We start from the raw sequence: 19779 nt of genomic DNA on the forward strand, positions 1-19779 counted from the left end.
ATAGAGACTGGAAGAACAGGGACTGCATTCTATGTTCCAGAGTTTAAGGTGAGGAAGGCTGGAAGGATAACAGATGGCACATCAGAGTATACAGCTGAGATGACAGCTATTCTAATGGCACTAGAGTGGGTTTATGAAGTTAGACCTGATAAATTAATAATATGCTCTGATTCAATGGCAGTTCTTGGGAGTTTACAGTCATTGCATACAAATAGAAATGACATTTTAACTGAAATCATGATCAGGTTATACAGTTTACGACAGGTGGGAATAATAATTCGGTTTATGTGGGTTCCAGCACATGTGGGAATTCATGGTAATGAGGAAGCAGACAAAATAGCCAAAGAATCATTAAAAATGAAGGAACCAAATATAAATATTTCACTTAGTAGATCAGAAGGTAAACATTTTATTTTAAAAACATGTAATAAGAAATGGCAGACAGGTTGGGACGCGAGTCATACAGGTCGGCACTATTACAAAGTACAAAATACCATAAAGAGAAGTAATATAATTCACAAATTAAGTAGAAGAGAACAAGTTATTTTCACACACTTAAAGGGGTACTTCAGCGCTGGGAAGATGAATCTGTATTTAAACTGGGTCATCAATGCAGTAGAAATGTGAAATTATTTTTGAATTTGGTGTCTTCTAGACTGAGAAAGGACAGAAAATGTATTTTTGTCCAATGGGGATGAAAGACTACAATTCCCAGAATGCTTCGCTGCCCTGTGAGGCCATTCCCAACACCACCAACTTGATTACTGTGACTGAGTTAGAGAAGACACTACAATTTAAAACTGAACGTGTCTGTTCAATATAATGAGTGAGTCACCGCGCGAGTATCACAGCACCGAGCACTGACTGCACGAGTGATGAGAGCTGAGGTAATTGCGACTACACTCGCGGCATACATTCACAACGCGAGTTCAGTCTGGCGCGTTTCAGTTCATGCCTTTGCAAGCTTAACTTTCATAGAAATTAATTTGAAAAGTTAAAAGACTTACATTGCTCAACATAGCTCCGTTTAAATGAGTGCCTGTAGCTGCCAGCTGAGCTCTCTCTGGGAGTTGAGTGTGACCGCCCATCCCCCATGCGCAGATTCAAAACATGCGGAAATGGCTCCCTCTGCTGGCTGTAGTCTTTAGCCTTTGGGCAAACATTCCTCCTATGATGCAAAAATCGTCAATTTGCATCATAGGAGGAATTTTTCCAGAAATAAAATGCATAAATCTCTTATCTCAGGGGGATATGAGGGGGGAAGCTCAATCATTTGAATATACTCCAGGGTTTCTACTGATACAAAGCCATATGCTAATCGCTGAAGTAACCCTTTAAGAACAGGGCATTCGAATTTAAATCATACTTTACATATTATGGGGAAGCATAACACAGGTTTATGTGATGTATGTTTAATCGAGGAGACAGTGGAACATGTTTTGTATAAATGTAAGGCTTATTATAAAGAAAGGAGGATTCTTAAGGAAGAGTTACAAGTAGTAGGGTGTCAGGAATTTACTATACCCAATTTATTGAATGATGGTCCAAAGTCAGGAAAACAAATAAAGGCAATCATGAGATTTATTAAGAATAGTGGGTTATATTATAGGATATAGAAGTATTTAGTTCATTCTTTTCACACTCCATCACAGTAGGTGGCAGTATGCACCTTTAAAGTTGGTTCGCAACCCGCCATAAAACCCAAAAGAAGAAGAAGAATAAGAGAGAGAGGAGAGAGAGTTGGATTGGGACTTCACGAGTGTTGCTGAGAGACCAAGAGAGCCGTTTGTCAAAAAAAAAGTGAACTGGAGTGATTGATATCTGGGGCTTTTGAGTATTTGCGCCATTTTCTTTTTTAAACTGTTTAATAGAGTGTGATTCCCAGTCACGCCGACCCCGTCTTCTTCCTTCCTGACCCTCTACGAAGCGTATCACAAACGTCAAATGACGAAGAACCTCAAGCCTCTGGTTCTCAGTTGAATGAGGAAAGTTCTAGGAATCTCATGGAGGACAACAGGTAAAAATCCAAAAAAAAGTACTTTACAAAAGTGTCCTCTGTACTATATTATTGATGTTGTGTAGATGTAAATTAATTGAGCTAAGGTTCAGACTTATTGTTCAAGGGAGTGGCAATATGCAGCACTCTTCGAAAGTGATGTCAGTGACAGAGAAAGCATACAATTGTCACATTAAATAGAGAACATTGCTTCCACTTCTTTAGAAGAAAGGTAAGAATCATGTTTTTTTTCCCCCGCTGACAGTTCAACAGTAGTGGCACAGATCCACTGCTGAAAAGGATATTTCCCTTTTTCTATCAGGCTTTGAGCAAAAACTGCATTCTTTTAAAACATCTTTTACATTCTTATTTCAGTTACTCTGTTAGTATACTGTTTTATTTGTTCTACCTGAATAATGATGTGTCCTTACTGAATAGCTTCCATTTGTCAACAGATACATTACAGGGATCATAGAGGAACTTGCAGAGAAAATTGATGACAGCAGAGCATCCTATTTTAATATTAGTAGGAAACTCATCAGGGAAAGTGCAAGGCTCACATTGTCCATGAATTCATTTTGCTCATTAAAGAGGATAGATGACCTGGGGGCAAGTGAGGGAACAAAAGATTCTGGTGGGCCAAGGAGGGAGTTCCTCACTTGCTCTGCTTATGGAGAACTTTAAACAGGGGGGCATTATTTGTTGGTCCTGATGAAGCCAAATTCCTTAATTTCAACATTAAATGTAAATAAGCACTGGATATTAATTTATAATAAATATACACTGATACATTCAAATATATTTAGAGAAATCTTTGTTTGTTTAGAATAAATTATAATCATTAATCTGTCTTGAATAATTGTTTTTCAGCTATACAGAATGATGATTACTTATATGCTGGTGTTGCCATTGCCCTATCCATTGTGCATGGGGGACCAGGACCACAGTTTCTCTCACCAAGTATCTTTGAAGCACTGACAACTAACCCTGAAGCCACATTCATTAATGTTAAAGAGGTTCCAGATCAGATTCTTTGCACCATCTTGCAAAGAGTAAGGTCCCTCACAATTGCTTTGTACCAAATAGTATTAATCATTTAAATAGTGTCTTAATAATCTGTTGTTTCCTTGTCATAGTTAGCTTCTTGGGATTATGATGCCTTCAACAATATAGAGTCCATCATAGATATGGCTGGGACGTTTGCAGTTATCAAAGGCCGTCAAACAGCCAGGAAGGTTGCCTTATACTGCACACTGGTACTGCCTTGGTCGCAATCGGTGTGCGTTTGAGAGGTGTGCATTACTGGACAATATTCATGTTGTGGATTATATTTTATAATACACTGTTATTAATAACATAATTAAAAGTATGTTAATATAAATGAAGAGATTCAAAGATGGTTTGAAAAACATGGGGGTTCTTGAGGCAATGCGGAAAAATCTAACTTCCTTTTCAAAGGTGTTGTGTCTTCATCCTCACCAGTTCACTTACTGCAGCTTCTCTTCATTGATGCAGCCTGAATTGAATCTGCCAGGATCTTCAAAAAGGAATACTGAGAACCTTGTTCTATCTTTCTGGCAAACCCCCTTGATTGAAATTGCCCTTTAAAATGATTATTAGTTTAATGTTAAATTACTGAGTAAACCCCTAGTTTCCTTTGCTTACTTAATCTAGCCAACTATAAGATAGGCTCCATGTGTTAAAAAAAAAAGAAGACAGAAGAGATTTTGAGACTTTAATCAAGGTCATAAAATGATTGTGTGAAAACCAATGAAAACTTGTGTGGTGGAGGTTAAAATAACAGACTTTATAAGTATGTTCAATGTCAGCCAGTCCACCTTGGGTCTTGATCCCCCTGTCAGGGTTTATTTTGTAATAATGACCAATAAGACTGACCAAATCGGATTCAAGTATTACAGATAATTGTGTGAAAGTTTAAAGTATTTTTTACTACGGGTCCGTAGGTGAAGTTTTATAATATATTCTTATAGTTTAAGAATGTTATCCACTGTTTATTCTACAGATGAACCCATCGCGCTGCAGTTCAGCAACAACATCTTTTTTACAACTGGTCTAAAAACCCTGCCACCTCTGGGACTGAGACCCTAAATATTCACTTTTTACACAGCGTTGAAGAAAATGATATTCTGTCACAACTTCCAAAAGCCAATACATGTGCCAACAGTCTGTATCTTCCAACTGTTCATCAAACATACAATGACTTTCAAAGGATTGTGATTTATGCCATTCAAAACTGCCAAGGCTTTGGGTTTTGTTAGGGTTTTTTTTTTTTTTTTTAACAGTGAAGGTCTCTGTGAAAGTTAAAAAAAATCTTGTTGTAAAAGGTACCAGTTTATACATTCATGCCATATGTTCAGCCTTGGTAAAATCTAACCTCTGTGTCTTAAGTCCCTTTATAAGCAAGATCATTAATCATTCCCTCCAGGCTTGCCATGTTCACTAAAAACTGCTATCATCAGACCACTTCTTAAAAAACCCACTTTAGACCCAGATGTTATTGACAACTACAGACCCATCTCCAACCTTTCATAAGGTGCTTGTAATCCGTCTCTCCGACTCTGTTATTTTTAATTTTTTACAGTCGATGGAATTAGCTGAGTGATTTTAACGTGGGACTCAATGAGATTCTGCTCAGTTTTGGAGCCTTTCTCTAGCAACCAGTCAATGTATTGCATTTTAAGTCACTTCTGTATTGGCTTCAAGAGAAAATGGAGGAGGTTTCTGCTTGGTTAGTAAATTGTGTACATTAATTTGAGTACTGGTAGGCACCCTGGCTCACTACACATTGGGACACTTGTGACTATTGTACAGTCTTACTACTGGTATTTATGAATAACAGCACAATGCTATTTTATTATTTACTGTGTATTATGATATTTTATGTATACGCAATATTTCAGCTTTAAATAATTATAATTGGTTGCTAGTTTGTTCACTATGTGTTTATCAAAAATATAAGTTAATGCTAAAATATAACTGAATAATGATATTGTGTCATGATAGTCTGCTTGTATGATTTGTTTCATGCTTGAAATTCTCTATTGAGGCAAAAAATAATAATTAACCAATAAGTACATTGTACCTTAGTTTTATAACATTGGTATATATTAATTAAACACACTTAATATAGAATGGGACCTTGTTTTGTAATGTAGTACTAAAACTATTGTTTAAAACACAAGACATTTGAAGTGTGATACAAAATGTATACAAATGATGTTTGAGAGTGTAGAGAGACTTAGCAGAGTTTAACTTCAACCATTAAACATATGCTTTTTCTCATGTCACTTTATGGCTTTAAAAATTGAAAAGGTTTCATAAAATTGTTTCTTCTATCAAACATTACAGTTTTTCCTTTTAGACAAAATCTCACTCTTTAGTAGTTTCCTAATATTTTCAGCACATCATTGGTTAACAAACATTTAAATGTTTTTCAACAGTACATTCAACTCTGAATTGATGTTATATCTTATCATTTGGTAATAATGTTCTGTGTAAATGTAAACAGCGCCACATGAACAGGACTTTTATTTTGGTGTGGGGTTATGACGTCATTAGTCTGCGTCGCTCTAATGCGTCTGCTGTGGTTCGACCGTAGAAAGGTTTGTATTTAAAGCATTTAAACCGATACAAACCGTTCAATCATCTTTAAAGGTTTACTAAGGTTGGAGTTGTTTACTATTGAATGTAACATAGTTATGCTTCATCTAAAATGTATTAACGTTATGTTTTATGATTATGAGTAAAGCACATCAACACACGAGTAACACAGACGGTGCGTCTCATTTCTCTCCCTTTATCGTGAATCAGTTTATCATGAACATTAATTCGGTCAATGGCTAGAAGTGATGATAGAGAAACGACTTTTTTTTAAACTCCGAGTCAATTGAGCCAAATGCTTCGAAAAATGATTCACTGATTCGAAACGTTCGAATCACACGCTGTTCAAAAACAGAAACACAAACCGGTAATGACAACATACCAATAGAAAATGTTTTCATGGAAGTGGATTCTATTAAATGTTGTACTAATCATATACTACTAAATCAGAAATACCTAAACATGAACTTAAAATAACACAATTTATAGACTAATATTAATTATATTGAAGTGTTAGTTTCGAGTATTTTTAGTTTAATCAGGTGATTTGGGTCCATTAACTCTGACTGAACTATATTAACATACTCAGGATATCAGCTTGGATCATTTTCTCTCTGTTAATTATTTTCATTTTAAACAGGACAAACAAGCAGATAAACTCCTGGTGAAGCGATAGATCCTGTGACACTATTACAAAGATGGCGTTTATTAAAGAGGAGACTGAAGATATGAAGATTGAAGAAGTATTCAGTGTGAAACAAGAAGACCAGATTGAAGAAACATTCAGAGTGAAAGATGAAGAAACTGAGGAACAAACAGGTTGGTTTCATTCTCAAAGCTGAACTCAGTCATTTAGATTGTGTTCTAAATAGCAAAATCATTGCATATTTTTGAATGAATAATGATCAACGATACGCACGTCATCGATATATAGCAACATAGACAGACAATAACAGACAGAAGGATTTGTTCAGTGAGTGAAAAGTCTATTGGGTGGTTTCTATAAGTGTCAGACGTGTGATGTCCACACACTGCTGGCTTAACGTCTGATGGCACACTTATCTGAAGTCCAGTTGTCATCTGATTTCTGAATGCCACAGGATATCCGCATACATGTGTGTTGCGTTCTTTAATGGTCATTTAATTTGATTCTTATAAAATGTCCAGCTCTAGAAATGATTGACAACATGTAAAGACATATTGAGATCACATGACCTGACAAATTTTAATAATGCTGCCTTCAAGTGAACCTTGAAGATCCTACCTCCATGCTGGTTATTCATTATTATGACATGTCAAACATTAAATTAAGAGAAAATAATACAGAAGTAGTCAAAACTAAACAATTATTCCTTGGTTTCATAGACAAGGCTTAAGCTAGTCCCAGACTAAAATGCATATTTGAGCTGTTTTATTTAAAAGCTACTGGCAATGACACATCTTAAAATACCTGTCGGTGCCATTGTTTTGTCTCAATGCACATCAGTAATGTTTATAAAAGCTACTTAACTGTCTAATTGAACTAAGGCCTTATCTTTAAGCTGTCTGAAACTAGGCCATTATGTGTAACCTTAAACTCAATGTCTATTTCTTAATTCAAAACAATGAAAATTATTCATTTCAATCAAATAATTATGCAACGGTAACAAAAACATTTATTTTGTGTAAGGTAAACCTTGAAAGAGTTCAGGCTGATTTATACGTCTGCATTGGACCTACACCGTAAGTTACGCATTGGTTTTAATTTATACTTCTGCGTTGTTGTCCGCGTCAATGTGCAATTACACTTGCAGACCACTGGGAGGCAGTGTCCACAGGCGTGTTGATGGTAACCCCCGGTCTCAAGGCAAAAGCTGAAGAAATGACTTGCTTATACTGTCATTGCATGCACCTGAAGTATAAGCAGTGATGGCGGCAGATAGCAGCTTTTCTTGCACCTTGAGTTGTTGGATGTAATACAAATTAAGCATCCCTAGCTGATTAGTAGAGTAACATAAGAGGCGATGTTCCGCTGTTTTCTGGTGTCTCGCGCTCTGACTAGCGGTTCAATCGATTGCTGTTGCGGAGATTATTCATTCCGTTGAAATCACGAAACGCACCCATTGTGATGTCCCTGTTCTTGATATACAATCCCTTATTATCATCTTTGGTTTTAATGTGATGGAGATTGATAAAATGCAGCTTACATGTTTATTGTTGTTTTCAGATTGTCCGTGCGCAAGAGAGAGAGAGCTTGCGTGCATATGGTTGCCAGATTGGACATGTTTAGATAAAAACCGGAGTGTATACGGGTTTCTTTTCACAGAAATGCTCTGTTTGGGGGATTTTAATTACTGAAATCTGGCAACTGCACGAACTCGAGCTCTTTCTCGCGCGGATGATCTGAAAACACCAATAAACAAGTTGCATTTTATCAATCTCCATTTGAGATGTTTTGCTTAAAGTTTAATTTAGTCGGTCTGTGTTCTGTCAGGACTCACAAGCCGCTTTACTGAACTGTAGTGAGCTGCTGAAATAAGCCAATCAGAGCAGAGCTCAACATTAATATTCATGACTCTTCCAAATAAGGCAAAAACTGAGCATTACATCCTAGGGACAATTTATAAGGTTGTAAATGGACCTGTAAAACTGTATCTGGACAATTTTTGCCCTTAAATAAGCCACATACCCTCTATGTAGATACCAGAGAACAATTTAACATATTCTTTCAAATCATTCTAGGCAGGGCCGCATTAAGACTATAAGGGGCCCCTGGGCTTTTACCTCTTGAGGGGCCCTTCATCCATTGGACCTGCTTAATTATAATAATCTAATAAAAATAAAAATATAGTAATAATCCCCCCCCCAACCCCATTTATTAGCAAATAACTATTTACTACCTTGGAGATAATCATAATGGCTATATTCATTGTAAAGTTTAGACTAAGCTTTCAAAGCTTAAGCTTAACTTTGGACGACTCTAGTCTGTTGTTTAAAAGTTGCTTTACACAAGGAATGTGACAGTTTAAATCCATGTCTTGCATACATCTGTGCGTAGTGGTTCTTGAAGCACTGACTCCAGCTGCAGTCCACTCTTTGTGAATCTCCCCCACATTTTGAACGGGTTTTATTTCACAATCCTCTCCAGGGTGCGGTAATCCCTATTGCTTGTACACTATTTTTCTACCACATCTTTTCATTCCCTTTGCCTCTCTATTAATGTGCTTGGAGAGCACTGTGAACAGCCAGCCTTTTTTGCAATGACATTTTGTCTTGCCCTCTTGTGCAATGTGTCAATTGTCATCTTTAGGACAACTGTCAAGTCAGCAGTCTTCCCCATGATTGTGGAGTCTACAGAATTAGACTGAGAGACCATTTAAAGGCATTTGCAGGTGTTTTGAGTTAATTAGCTGATTAGAGTGTGGCACCAGGTGTCTTTAATATTGAACCATTTCACAATATTCTAATTTTCTGAGATACTGAATTTGGGATTTTCCTTAGATGTGAATTATAATCATCAAGATTAAAAGAAATAAACATTTGAGATATATCACTCCTTGTTTTCGAAGCTTTGATTATGTTTACAGTGTGCAATATAACATGTTCATGTTTCGCGTGTAAAAAAACACAGTATTTTTCACACAATTTACTTATCTGTACACGGCTGTTTCCTCTGTCTTAAAAACGGCCTAATGATTTTCTTGTTCTATGAAGTCCCTCCTTCAGAAACACGTAACAAGTTCTGATTGGGCCAGCGCTTCCCGTGTTGTGATTGGACAGCCGCTTAGTACACTTTGCCCGGAAAGGTCCCGCCTCTTACCATAACAGGGAGATGCAAGTGCTGAATGCGTGCTCTTCTCCACGTGGGAGAGCAACAAGAGCAACACCCCCTATTTTGCGTGTACTTGTGGGCGGAGGGTTAGTCAACAAACGGTTCTAGTGACGTCATTCCTGAAGGAAGTGCAGGGGTGTAGTCCAAACCGGCCGTTCGCTGTAGGCTTTGAAAAGGAACTACTGTTAAATAAAATATCTCGCTTGGCATTGAACTTTAAGCTTTATAATTGTACAGGTATTATTTATGCTCTAACAGCAACATTCCACACTAACTAAAGTTTGAATGATGGAATCGCAAAGAACGGGACCTTTAAATAAAGCAACTTTTTGATGATATTCTAATTATATGACCAGGACCTGTAGTATACATGCAGGTTTTGATGCATTACATATCTAAATGTTTGATGTCTGTTGTATTGTTAACTTTTATTTGTTTGTTTCTTTTTTTCACCTTAGATCCAATGGCAGTGAAAGAGGAGAAAGTAATTAAGGAAATTGAGGAGAAAGAACAAAATGAGAATCTTCATGAATGCATAGCTGGAGAAAAATCTTTAAGTTGTTCACAGACTGAAAAGACCTTCAAACGAAAAAAAGCTAAAAAAAACATGAAAACTTTTAAAGTTCACATGAGGATTCACACTGAGAAGAGCCCTTTCATCTGCCAGCACTGTGAAAAAAGTTTCACTCGTAAAGCATATCTTGACAGACATGTAAAAATTCACACTGGAAAAAAGTCTTACACATGCCCTCAGTGTGGGAAGAGATTTGCTCAAAATGAAAATCTCAAAATCCACATGAGAATACACACTGGGGAGACCCCTTTCACCTGCCAACACTGTGGGAAAAGTTTCATTCGTAAAGTATATCTTGACAGGCACATACTAATTCACACTGGAGAAAAGCCTCACACATGCCCTCAGTGTGGAAAGACTTTCACTATAAGAGTAAACTTTGCCACACACATGAGAATTCACACTGGAGAGAAACCTTTCACATGCCAACAGTGTGGAGAGAGTTTTAATGAACGTGGAAACCTTAATGTTCACATGAGAGTTCACACTGGAGAAAAACCTTTCACATGCCAACAGTGCGGAGAGAGTTTTGCTCAACGTGGAAACCTTAAAGTCCACATGAGAATTCACACTGGGGAGACCCCTTTTACCTGTCCACAGTGTGGAAAAAGTTTCACTCGTAAAATAAGTCTTGACAGGCACATAAGAATTCACACGGGAGAGAAGCCTTACGCATGTCCTCAGTGTGGAAAAAGTTTTCATCAACATGGAAATCTTACAGTTCACATGAGAGTTCACACTAGAAAGTGTCCCTTCACCTGCCAACAGTGTGGACAACGTTTCAATCACAAAGGAAGCCTTACGAGGCACATGAGACTTCACACTGGAGAGAAGCCTCACACGTGCCAACAATGTGGAGATAGTTTTTTTCAATATTTAGACCTTAAAGTCCACATGAGAATTCACAAAGGAGAGATTCCTTACACATGCCAAAAGTGTGGAGAGAGTTTTGCTCAACGTGTAGACCTTAAAGTCCACAAGAGAATACACAATGGAGAAAGTCCCTTTACCTGCCAACACTGTGGAAGATGTTATAACAGAAAAGTAGATCTTAAATACCACATGAGAATTCACACTGGGGAGAAGCCTTACACATGCCAACAGTGTGGTAAGAGTTTCACTCATAAAGGAAGCCTTAACTGGCACATGAAAGTTCACACTGGAGAGAAGCCATACACCTGTCCTCAGTGTGGAAAGAGTTTTGCTCAATATGGAATCCTTAAAACCCACATAAATACTCACACTGGGGAGACCCCTTTTACCTGCCAACAGTGTGGAAAAAGTTTCACTCGTAAAGTAAGTCTTGACAGGCACATGAGAATTCACACCGGAGAGAAGCCTTACATCTGCCCTCAGTGTGGAAAGAGTTTTCATCAACATGGAAACCTTACAGTTCACATGAGAATTCACACTAAAAAGTGTCCCTTTACCTGCCAACAGTGTGAATTAAGTTTCAATCATAAAGCAAGCCTTAACAGGCACATGAGACTTCACACAGAAGTGAAGCCTTAAGCTGCTTTCACTATGATTTTGGGCATGATTTGGCCGTTTGCAACAAATCCTAAAAGGTCATAAATCTTTGATCATTAGTTTGACATGTTCACCAACAGCTGATTAATAACCGCTGCAATCAAATTTGACCTCAGGCAAAATCTTAAGCCCTATTTGGACTGGATTAGATTAACATTGGGATGTGGGGTAAAGTAATTATTACCAGAGGTTCCCTGTGATTTTAGTCCCGTCCGAATGTGCCATCTCAGTAGTCATTACAGAAAATGTCAGTAAAGATTACCGAAACTTTTACCTTCTGTAAAAAGGTCCGTAAAAATGTCCTCGGGTAATACTAATCCCATTCAAATAGACCCGCTGTAAAAATGTATGGTAAAATTCTGTAATTTCCTGTTTAAAAAAAGCACATTTTGCGAGCTTTGAGGCGCTTGAAGCATTCGGTTGCATTGTAGGTGGTGGGACAACTCTGTGTCAAACTTCCAGTATTTTCCGCATATCATTTAAAAGCAAAAAGAAGATCAAAAGCATTTAATAGAGGCACAACCTTTATTTAAGCTCTAGGAAAGTGTCTATTACCAACACAATCCAATCAGAATCGTTAGACTGGACCTAACTGTTTGTTAAAACACATATTATATAGGAGACAGGGTTCAGACTGGTGCTCATGCTGTGTTTGCTCACGTGATAACAGCAACGTCATACACACGACAACACGGAAGTTACCGTGGTGCGTAAAGCGAGTTACTCCTCCCACTTCTGCTAGTTTTACTGAGATGTCTTATCCCGTGCGAATTGGCCATTAATATTACAGGCGTCTTGAGGTAAAATTACTTTACCCCCATGTCCCCATATTAATCTAATCCCGTCCAAATAGGGCTTTTGAGTCCTGCAGTGTGACATCTTACGATGACTGTCAAATTTTTTTTTTTAAGACAAGCCACGACCAAAAGTAATGTTAGAGATTTCTTTAAAGACACCATTTCAATCATACATGTAATGCAGCTAATTTGATTGTCATTTGATTGATGTAAAACTCTGGACAAGTTTTCTTCAGTGCATCTTTTTTTAATGCGTTTCTACTGTCGTACAGTTTGACATGGTTTACAACTAAAAGTTTTACTCAACATGGAACCCTGAGTCCACATGAGAATTCACACTGAATAGAACTCTTACACATGCCAACAGTGTGGAATAAATTTCACTCATGTAAGCCGCTTTCACACCGGTTACTTCTAGGAACTAGCCACCGGGATTTCCTCTTTAGTGTAAAGGTTGAGGGGTCCATCTATCACTGGTTTCCAGGTTTATAGAGTTAGTTCGTGGAGTAAATGTAAATGCTATAATCTGTGTGTACTATAACACTGTTTTTTTTTTAATGGGGGTTACTGATGTTTTGCCTACTACCAGCCAGTCAGCACAGACTTACATCACTGGTAGTTCCTATTGTGCTGGGTTAGAAGTAGAAACTATGAAAAGGTTCCTCCGGTGGAAAAGCCTCTACAGACAAGTAGAGCTTCGTTGCTATAGTGCATCTGCAACATCGACACTGATATTGAACTGGTTTTTGTATCAACATTAAACTGTTGATTTAATTGTATTAAATTAATATCGTCACACTGTTATTGATCTGAAATGACTGGAACTAAATAACAACACTACAGCTCTGGTCACCTGACACTTTCTGTTTACGATGCCATTTTGGCAGGCAAGAACAGCTGGCGCCAGCATGAGTTTCAAGGCAACGGAGTTCACTGCGCACTTTAATACGAACAACATAGACTTGTACATAGTGTAGTGGGGCAGTTTGGGTACCGCCCCTTTTAACCTGACTATCGCCTGATTGACTAGTGTGACAGCCTATCGGCTGCCGCTCCATGTGTATTTAAGACGTAGTTTACGCCACCTGAATGTGCATGATACATTCATTGTCATTTTGTGGGCGTGTGCACGCAGCTTTGCGGGAGCCAGGTTGTATTTAGGATTGGCATGACATTGCTGTTGGGTACAGGCCGACTTTCACTCCAGTCTGTGTATGTGCTGATGGAACACCCCCATATTTGCCGTTTGTTGATTTTGGATAAAAAAGGCGAGTAAACTGAACCGGTGTGTTTAGCGATCTACTTCTGGTGGGGGCAATTTCTCACGAGCATTTTGTCACTCTGGACTGCAGGGGCAATTAAATTACTCCTTATACAACACGCTCAAGCATCTCGGCACTGTGGACTGCAGGGCAAATAAGTTACTCCTTATACAACATTTGAAGTTCCGCTGCTATATTTTTAATATTTTGTGACCATTGACATTTGATTTCTGTTTTTGTTTTGTTGCTTCGCGCTGATGCTGGTGGCTTAAGGGAACGGTGGCCGGTTCGAGCCGTCATTTAACGGGCGACGTGCCGTTAATAGAGCACATTAGCTCCACTGGTAATCGCCACCCGCAGCATGTTGATTTGTTTTTGTTTTCCTCTTGGCCTGTGTTCTTCCTAGGGATGCCTTGGAAGGACATTTAATATCTGGACCTTGGGAGGTTTAATTTAGTGTTTTTCAGTTTAAATGTACTGATTTGAGTATTCGTTAATCTCTTTAATGTTCTCTTCATGATTAATTTGTGACTTTTGATTTGTTTTTGCTTTGTTTTATATTTTCATTTTTGCTTTTGTTCTGTTCTCAAGATTTGTCATTGTGATAGAACCAGTTAGGTTTGAACCAAAAGCTCATGAACCTATGGTCATTCGAACCATTGTGGCCAGCGACTTGTCCATATTCATCATCTATGGTTTGAACTTGATCCAATGCAAATTGTGAATTCTGTGTGTCGATCAATTGTTGTTTGTTTCTTTTGTTTATTTCAGGAGCTGTAGGCCTCCAGTGAGGGAAGCTAGCTGTTTGACCCTGTGGTGGTGGTGTTTCTCTCACAGAGTGTTTTTGCCGTGACCATTGCATCTCCCTCACTTAAGCCCTGTTTCCACCAAAATTACCCGAAACAATTTGTACCAGGAACTTTTTTACAGGAACTTTACTCCCCCCCAGACCTGCAACTGTCTGCGTTTTGACCGCAATCTAAAGTTCCGTGAAGATTAGGCAAATTAGTCCGGTGATGTAAGACTGCGACTCCTCCAAAGTCAGTGACGGACAGTAATCATTTTTGTGTGTACCGATTGAAAGATTTAGTGAACTGTTTACATGAGACGTTATCTAAACCGATCTGGTGTTTACATGTGATGACTTTCAATCGCAATCATTTTGTCACATGCAGTTTGTCTGCCGCATCAAAAATGTCAACGCTGTTTTCTCCAGCAGCTGGAATGTGTTAACTGTAGCCATAGCAACTCTTAACGGCCACCAGGACTAATACATTATTATATAATAAGCTATTTATTTGTTGTAAAGTGTAATAATCATCTCAGAAAATTATTCTGTCAGGCACAGTAAAAACTGCCTGGGGCAATATACGCTGTGTCATTACTCCAACATTATCTTCATAACTTACGAAATAAAAGTTTACCCCTCAGAAAAATTAACTTTCCTCTCTTGTCAACATGAGCGCGGCGCGTGCTGTCACGTCTTGTAAGGACGCACACTTAAAAGTAATCGGTCAGGTCGTTTACATGGTGAAAAAATAATAACAAGTATGGAAGAGATTCAAGCTGTGCTGCTTTTGCTGGTTATGTATAGGTTTACTAAAGAGGTAATTAACAACGACAGAAAAGAGCACTAATATGCAGATTCAGCAGCATGCAGCATATTCAGAAAGCTTGTAAAGCTAGATTTAAAATGACAATGTATATTATCATCAGCTATTATGGACATTGAACGTGAGAAGGCTGAGACGAACGCGCGGCATCACAGAGAGCAAGACTGATATTTACTGAACGTAGACTGAAGCTCGCTAAAGACTCGAAAATGCCTGTTGAAATAAAATGTTGCGTGAGCTCAACCAAACAGCATGTTCAGCGCCCAAGTCCCGCCCTCGAAAGTTCCTGAACTTTGAAAAAGTGCTACCTCGCGAGCAGGGCCGCTTGGAGGGGGAAATATTTACCCGGAACTTCATTTAAACCCTGGTTCCTGCGGTCTAAACACACCGAGTACCACCCAAAGTTCCTGGTTCCTGGGTAAAGTTCCTGTGGTGGAAACGGGGCTTTAGTGTGTGTGGTGTGAGTGTTTTGTGTGGAGCATACTTGAGCGAGTGGTGTGCCCTAAGATACTCACTGTGCAGCTAGCCGCCCTACTGGTAAGCCTCAGCCTGAAAAGTTTGATTCTCTTCGTTTCATTTCTGTCTGGTCAACCGTTTTTCTACATTTTTAACTATTATTATTGCGAAATAAAAGTGTTTTGTATTTATACCCCCGTCTCTTGTGTTTAGTGGAAACCAACCTGTGTGCTTTATATTTTGGGTGTAAATTTCCCCGTTCAAAGAAACGGGGTGGTGTAGTCTGCTTTGTTCTAGTTGTACACTAGTGTGAATCTTTACCAATGACCGCCCCGCCACAATAGCAAAACTTAATAGATTATACAGAACATATCTAGGGCTGTTCCGGTGAACATGACAACCACACCACGTGGTGGGTGAGTAGCACCGGCGGTGGTCAGCCAAACAATTGTTTTTTTTTTGTATGTAAATACTGTTTTACGTGAATGTTATGACACGAGTGAAGGACAACACTTTATTTACAAAATAAATAATAGGTTCGCAATTAAATGTTACCTAGCAGCCATGGAAACAACATTCAGAACAAGACACTTAATTTACATCTCAAGATTTGGGAAAATAAATAAGAGATTCCATGTCCAGTAGAATAAAATGGAGTAAGCCTATTGTAAAATTCATGGAAAATTGGGTGACCAGATCACAAAACTCAAAGCTTAAATTTGGCTCACCTCACAATACGTTACCTCTCTTGTTCGGCATAAATGTTATGCTGCGAGGTAGCATTTAATTGCGGACCTATTATTTATTTTATTTAAGTGTTGTGCTTCGCTCGTGTCATAATATTCACGTAAAGCATTCACATACCAAAAAAGAAATAAAAATGTTTGGCCGACCAATGGTCAACTCAGCCACCGCGGTGACGTTCACGTTCACCAGCACAGCCCTAGACCACAGAAATGGTAAAAAAAAAAACTGCCACCGGGGTGCTTTTTTCACGTGTCTCGATAAAGGAATGGATAGCTTTCCTCTCAGGACACCTGTTGCACCAGCTGCATGCAAGTTACAAACTAACCTAGGTTTGACGTAAATGGGCACTAAGTTACAAAGTTTATGCACTATGCAGTCCTAAATATTTTTGCGTTGCACCATTAAACTAGCCTGACAAGCCAGACCCACATCAAGATGTTTGGTCTGGAAACTCACCATAGACGGGGCTCAATCCGAGGGGCGGGATAAACGGTTGTCTTTCAAACTCCATCTGCACGCGATAGGATAGCGCTACACCAACCGGAGCAACAAAGGTGAAACAGAGCTCGCTGACTGATTAAACATTCGCCGTATCCGGTCGGCTAAACTACGAACACATCTTCCCTTTTTAAGAATGACTTCAGTGCCGTTCTTTGTTCTTTTCTCAGAGAAAAGCTTAACTCCAAGTCTTCCAGAGTCGCGGTCAGAGCTGATTCGAAAGACCGCCGCCGTTCGCCAGTTTCTGTGTTTACTAGAAGCACGCAAACGCAACTCGGCCGTCGTCATTATGGCCCCGCCCGCCGACTCTATACATGATGTGATTGGGCCGTCCAGATTTTGAGGAACACAGCTCAGAATGGTATTGAGAGTTCCTAGACGACACTTGCGGGCAAATTAAATTTGCTGCCGCTAGGGTGCGTCTAGATTTCTAGGCTACCATTAAACGTAATTGAAGCTGAAATCTACGTTTAAACAAAAAATTCACGGAAGATTCCAATCAGGAGTAACATTAACAGATATAATAGCGGTCAAATTAAACAGCTTCAATATGCTTTTGCTTTAGATGATAGAAAACATGTGAATATATTAACCTTTTATTAGCGGAACCAAAAAAAGCGCACGTCATTTATACATAAAAGCACTTATGTTGTTCACGATTAAATATTGGGTTATTTTTATCATTATTTATGTGAGACAAAAGTAGTTTGAATGAAGAATAAAGTGAAATTCACGGCATTTAACAACTCAACAACATACTAAATAAATGTATTTACCATTTGCTTTCTCCCACCTGTTCTGGCATGCTGGTGCTCATCAGCTGTCCATCATGTTGAAATAGTAAGGTTTGAACAGTCTGGTTTTAAATGAATGTTATAGATACCAACGCTACAAACGCTCTAGCGCTCCCCTGATTGCCTGCCAAAATGGCGGAGTTTAGGCTGCGTGACGTCAACCTCCAGAGCTCTATTGTCTTTTAGAGCTGCTTTACAGCAGAATCTATTTCTCCATAGAGTTTTGATTCTGCTATTTTCTGGTTTATCTCTGTGTAGCTGCTTTGATGCAGTCCATTCTTTATAAAGCTTTATTGAAATAAAGGCGACTTCACTGACTTGATATAAGAGTTTACACTGGAGATAATTATTTTATCAGCCCTTCTATATATATATAAGGCCTTGATATATATATATATATATATATATATATATATATATATATATATATATATATATATATATATATATATATATATATATATATTTATATATATATATATATATATATATATTTTTTTTTTTTTCATTGCTTAAGGGTAAAAAGTTGTTGGAGATAGCTAGCCACCAATGCTGCTAGGAGTTGCTTTTAAATAAATGTGCCACGTTTTCCTCTCAATAACAAAGTAAACGAAAACCGAAATGACAGCGGTAAGAAACCAGCAGGTATCCCAGGGACACACCAAACCAACGGCAAATAACTAGCGCTGATAAAGCCGATGTGATGTGTATGCCTCGTGTCCTCTGCTGCGTTGGGGCACGAAGCTGTGCATGAACAAAAGACTACATCCGACTTCCAGCTAGCACACATGTTCTGAGTCTGAGTGTAAAGAAGATAACTATTTCTTTAGATATATTTGTCTATATTCATCATTAAAAAAAGGCAAAGCGACACTACATGTTTGCCGTCTTGAATATCATTCATGCTGATCACTTTCTTGATTCCATTCTACTCATGTTATTATTACAATTTTCTCCCAAGAACATAAAAGAACTGTGGGGGGATTGTGGTGCGATCTAAAAGGGCACTTTCACTTTTTACTCCCCTTGTAAATGCTACTGTTTCTTACCCCATTGGTAAATAATTCACTTCATTTTGATCCCCCCCATGCTAAAGAGAAAAAAAAATCTTAAGCATGTTGTTATTGTTGGCTAATAAAACAGCTAAACGTTTCAGAGTAGACAAAGATAAATATTTGTTAATTAAATAAAATAGTAAAATGTTATTATATACTATACTACATATATACAATTATGATCACAGTTATGCTAACAGTGGAGCATGGTAGTAAAGTTAATGTGGTGTTTAATTATATTATTTATATTTAATTATACTATTAAAGGGGTCATGACCTGCATTGTTTTGTTTTTTATGATGTTTCCTGGGGTGCACTTATAATGTCGGAATGCTTTTTTACATCAAAAGTGGTCATAATTTAGAAATAAAAGGAATTTTTCCTAACCTGATTTTATCTCTCTGCTCTGAAAGCTTTTTTAAGGGTCATTGCTGTGAGAGTTCAGTGTAAACGCCCACTGCAGTGATTGGCTAATGTCTTTCCATTTAAAATAGTTAAGTATTACTCTCTCTTTTAGCGCGTTTTTCTGTTACAGCTCTCATGGTTAACTAATTGTGAAAAGTGTTGCATTACATTTAGATATATGGCAATTTTCAGATAGTGGCATGAAAAGTTGAGATGATCACAGAAATGTTGAGCGCGTGAAATCAGTGATCTCGTCATTGCAACTCAGCTTTTGTACACTAACTGCGTTCACACCGCTGGCGGCAAGAGTGGCAAGGTGGCCGGAAGTCATTCATTTTAAATTGGAGCGGCGCTGCGCGTCTTGGACAATTTGGGCGTCGAGGAGAGTTGAAATCAGCTCAACCAATTGGAATATAGAAGTGCTCCGCTTGAGAGAAATCCAGAAAAAGTAGGCATATAAACTTTGGTTCCGACCACATTAGTTCGAGACCATTTATATTGATGTGTAATTTGTTAAGAAGTCACGCAACACTATTTTTACAGGCGCTAGGATGCTTGTTTTTCAGCTGGTATGCAATTCATTCTTACTTTCACATTTAAACAATTTCATGAGGTTAATT

The 19779-nt window shown here is 38.3% G+C and overlaps 1 protein-coding gene and 1 long non-coding RNA gene across 2 annotated transcripts; both read left to right on the top strand.

Moving 5' to 3' along the window:
• The first annotated feature begins 1732 nt into the window (after positions 1-1732).
• Positions 1733-3296, top strand: LOC137049443 (uncharacterized). The gene is made up of 3 exons (XR_010899603.1): positions 1733-2017; positions 2867-3048; positions 3133-3296. It is a non-coding gene; the product is annotated as an uncharacterized lncRNA (long non-coding RNA).
• Positions 3297-5574: 2278 nt separating this feature from the next.
• On the top strand, positions 5575-14614 carry LOC137049242 (zinc finger protein 420-like). The gene is made up of 3 exons (XM_067427729.1): positions 5575-5619; positions 6258-6436; positions 9887-14614. The coding sequence occupies exons 2-3, from the start codon at positions 6316-6318 to the stop codon at positions 11512-11514; spliced, it is 1749 nt and encodes a 582-aa protein (XP_067283830.1). The 5' UTR covers positions 5575-5619; positions 6258-6315; the 3' UTR covers positions 11515-14614.
• The last annotated feature ends 5165 nt before the right edge of the window (positions 14615-19779 follow it).

Source organism: Pseudorasbora parva, chromosome 20, assembly GCF_024679245.1.
Source record: "Pseudorasbora parva isolate DD20220531a chromosome 20, ASM2467924v1, whole genome shotgun sequence".
Taxonomy (NCBI): Eukaryota; Metazoa; Chordata; class Actinopteri; order Cypriniformes; family Gobionidae; genus Pseudorasbora; species Pseudorasbora parva.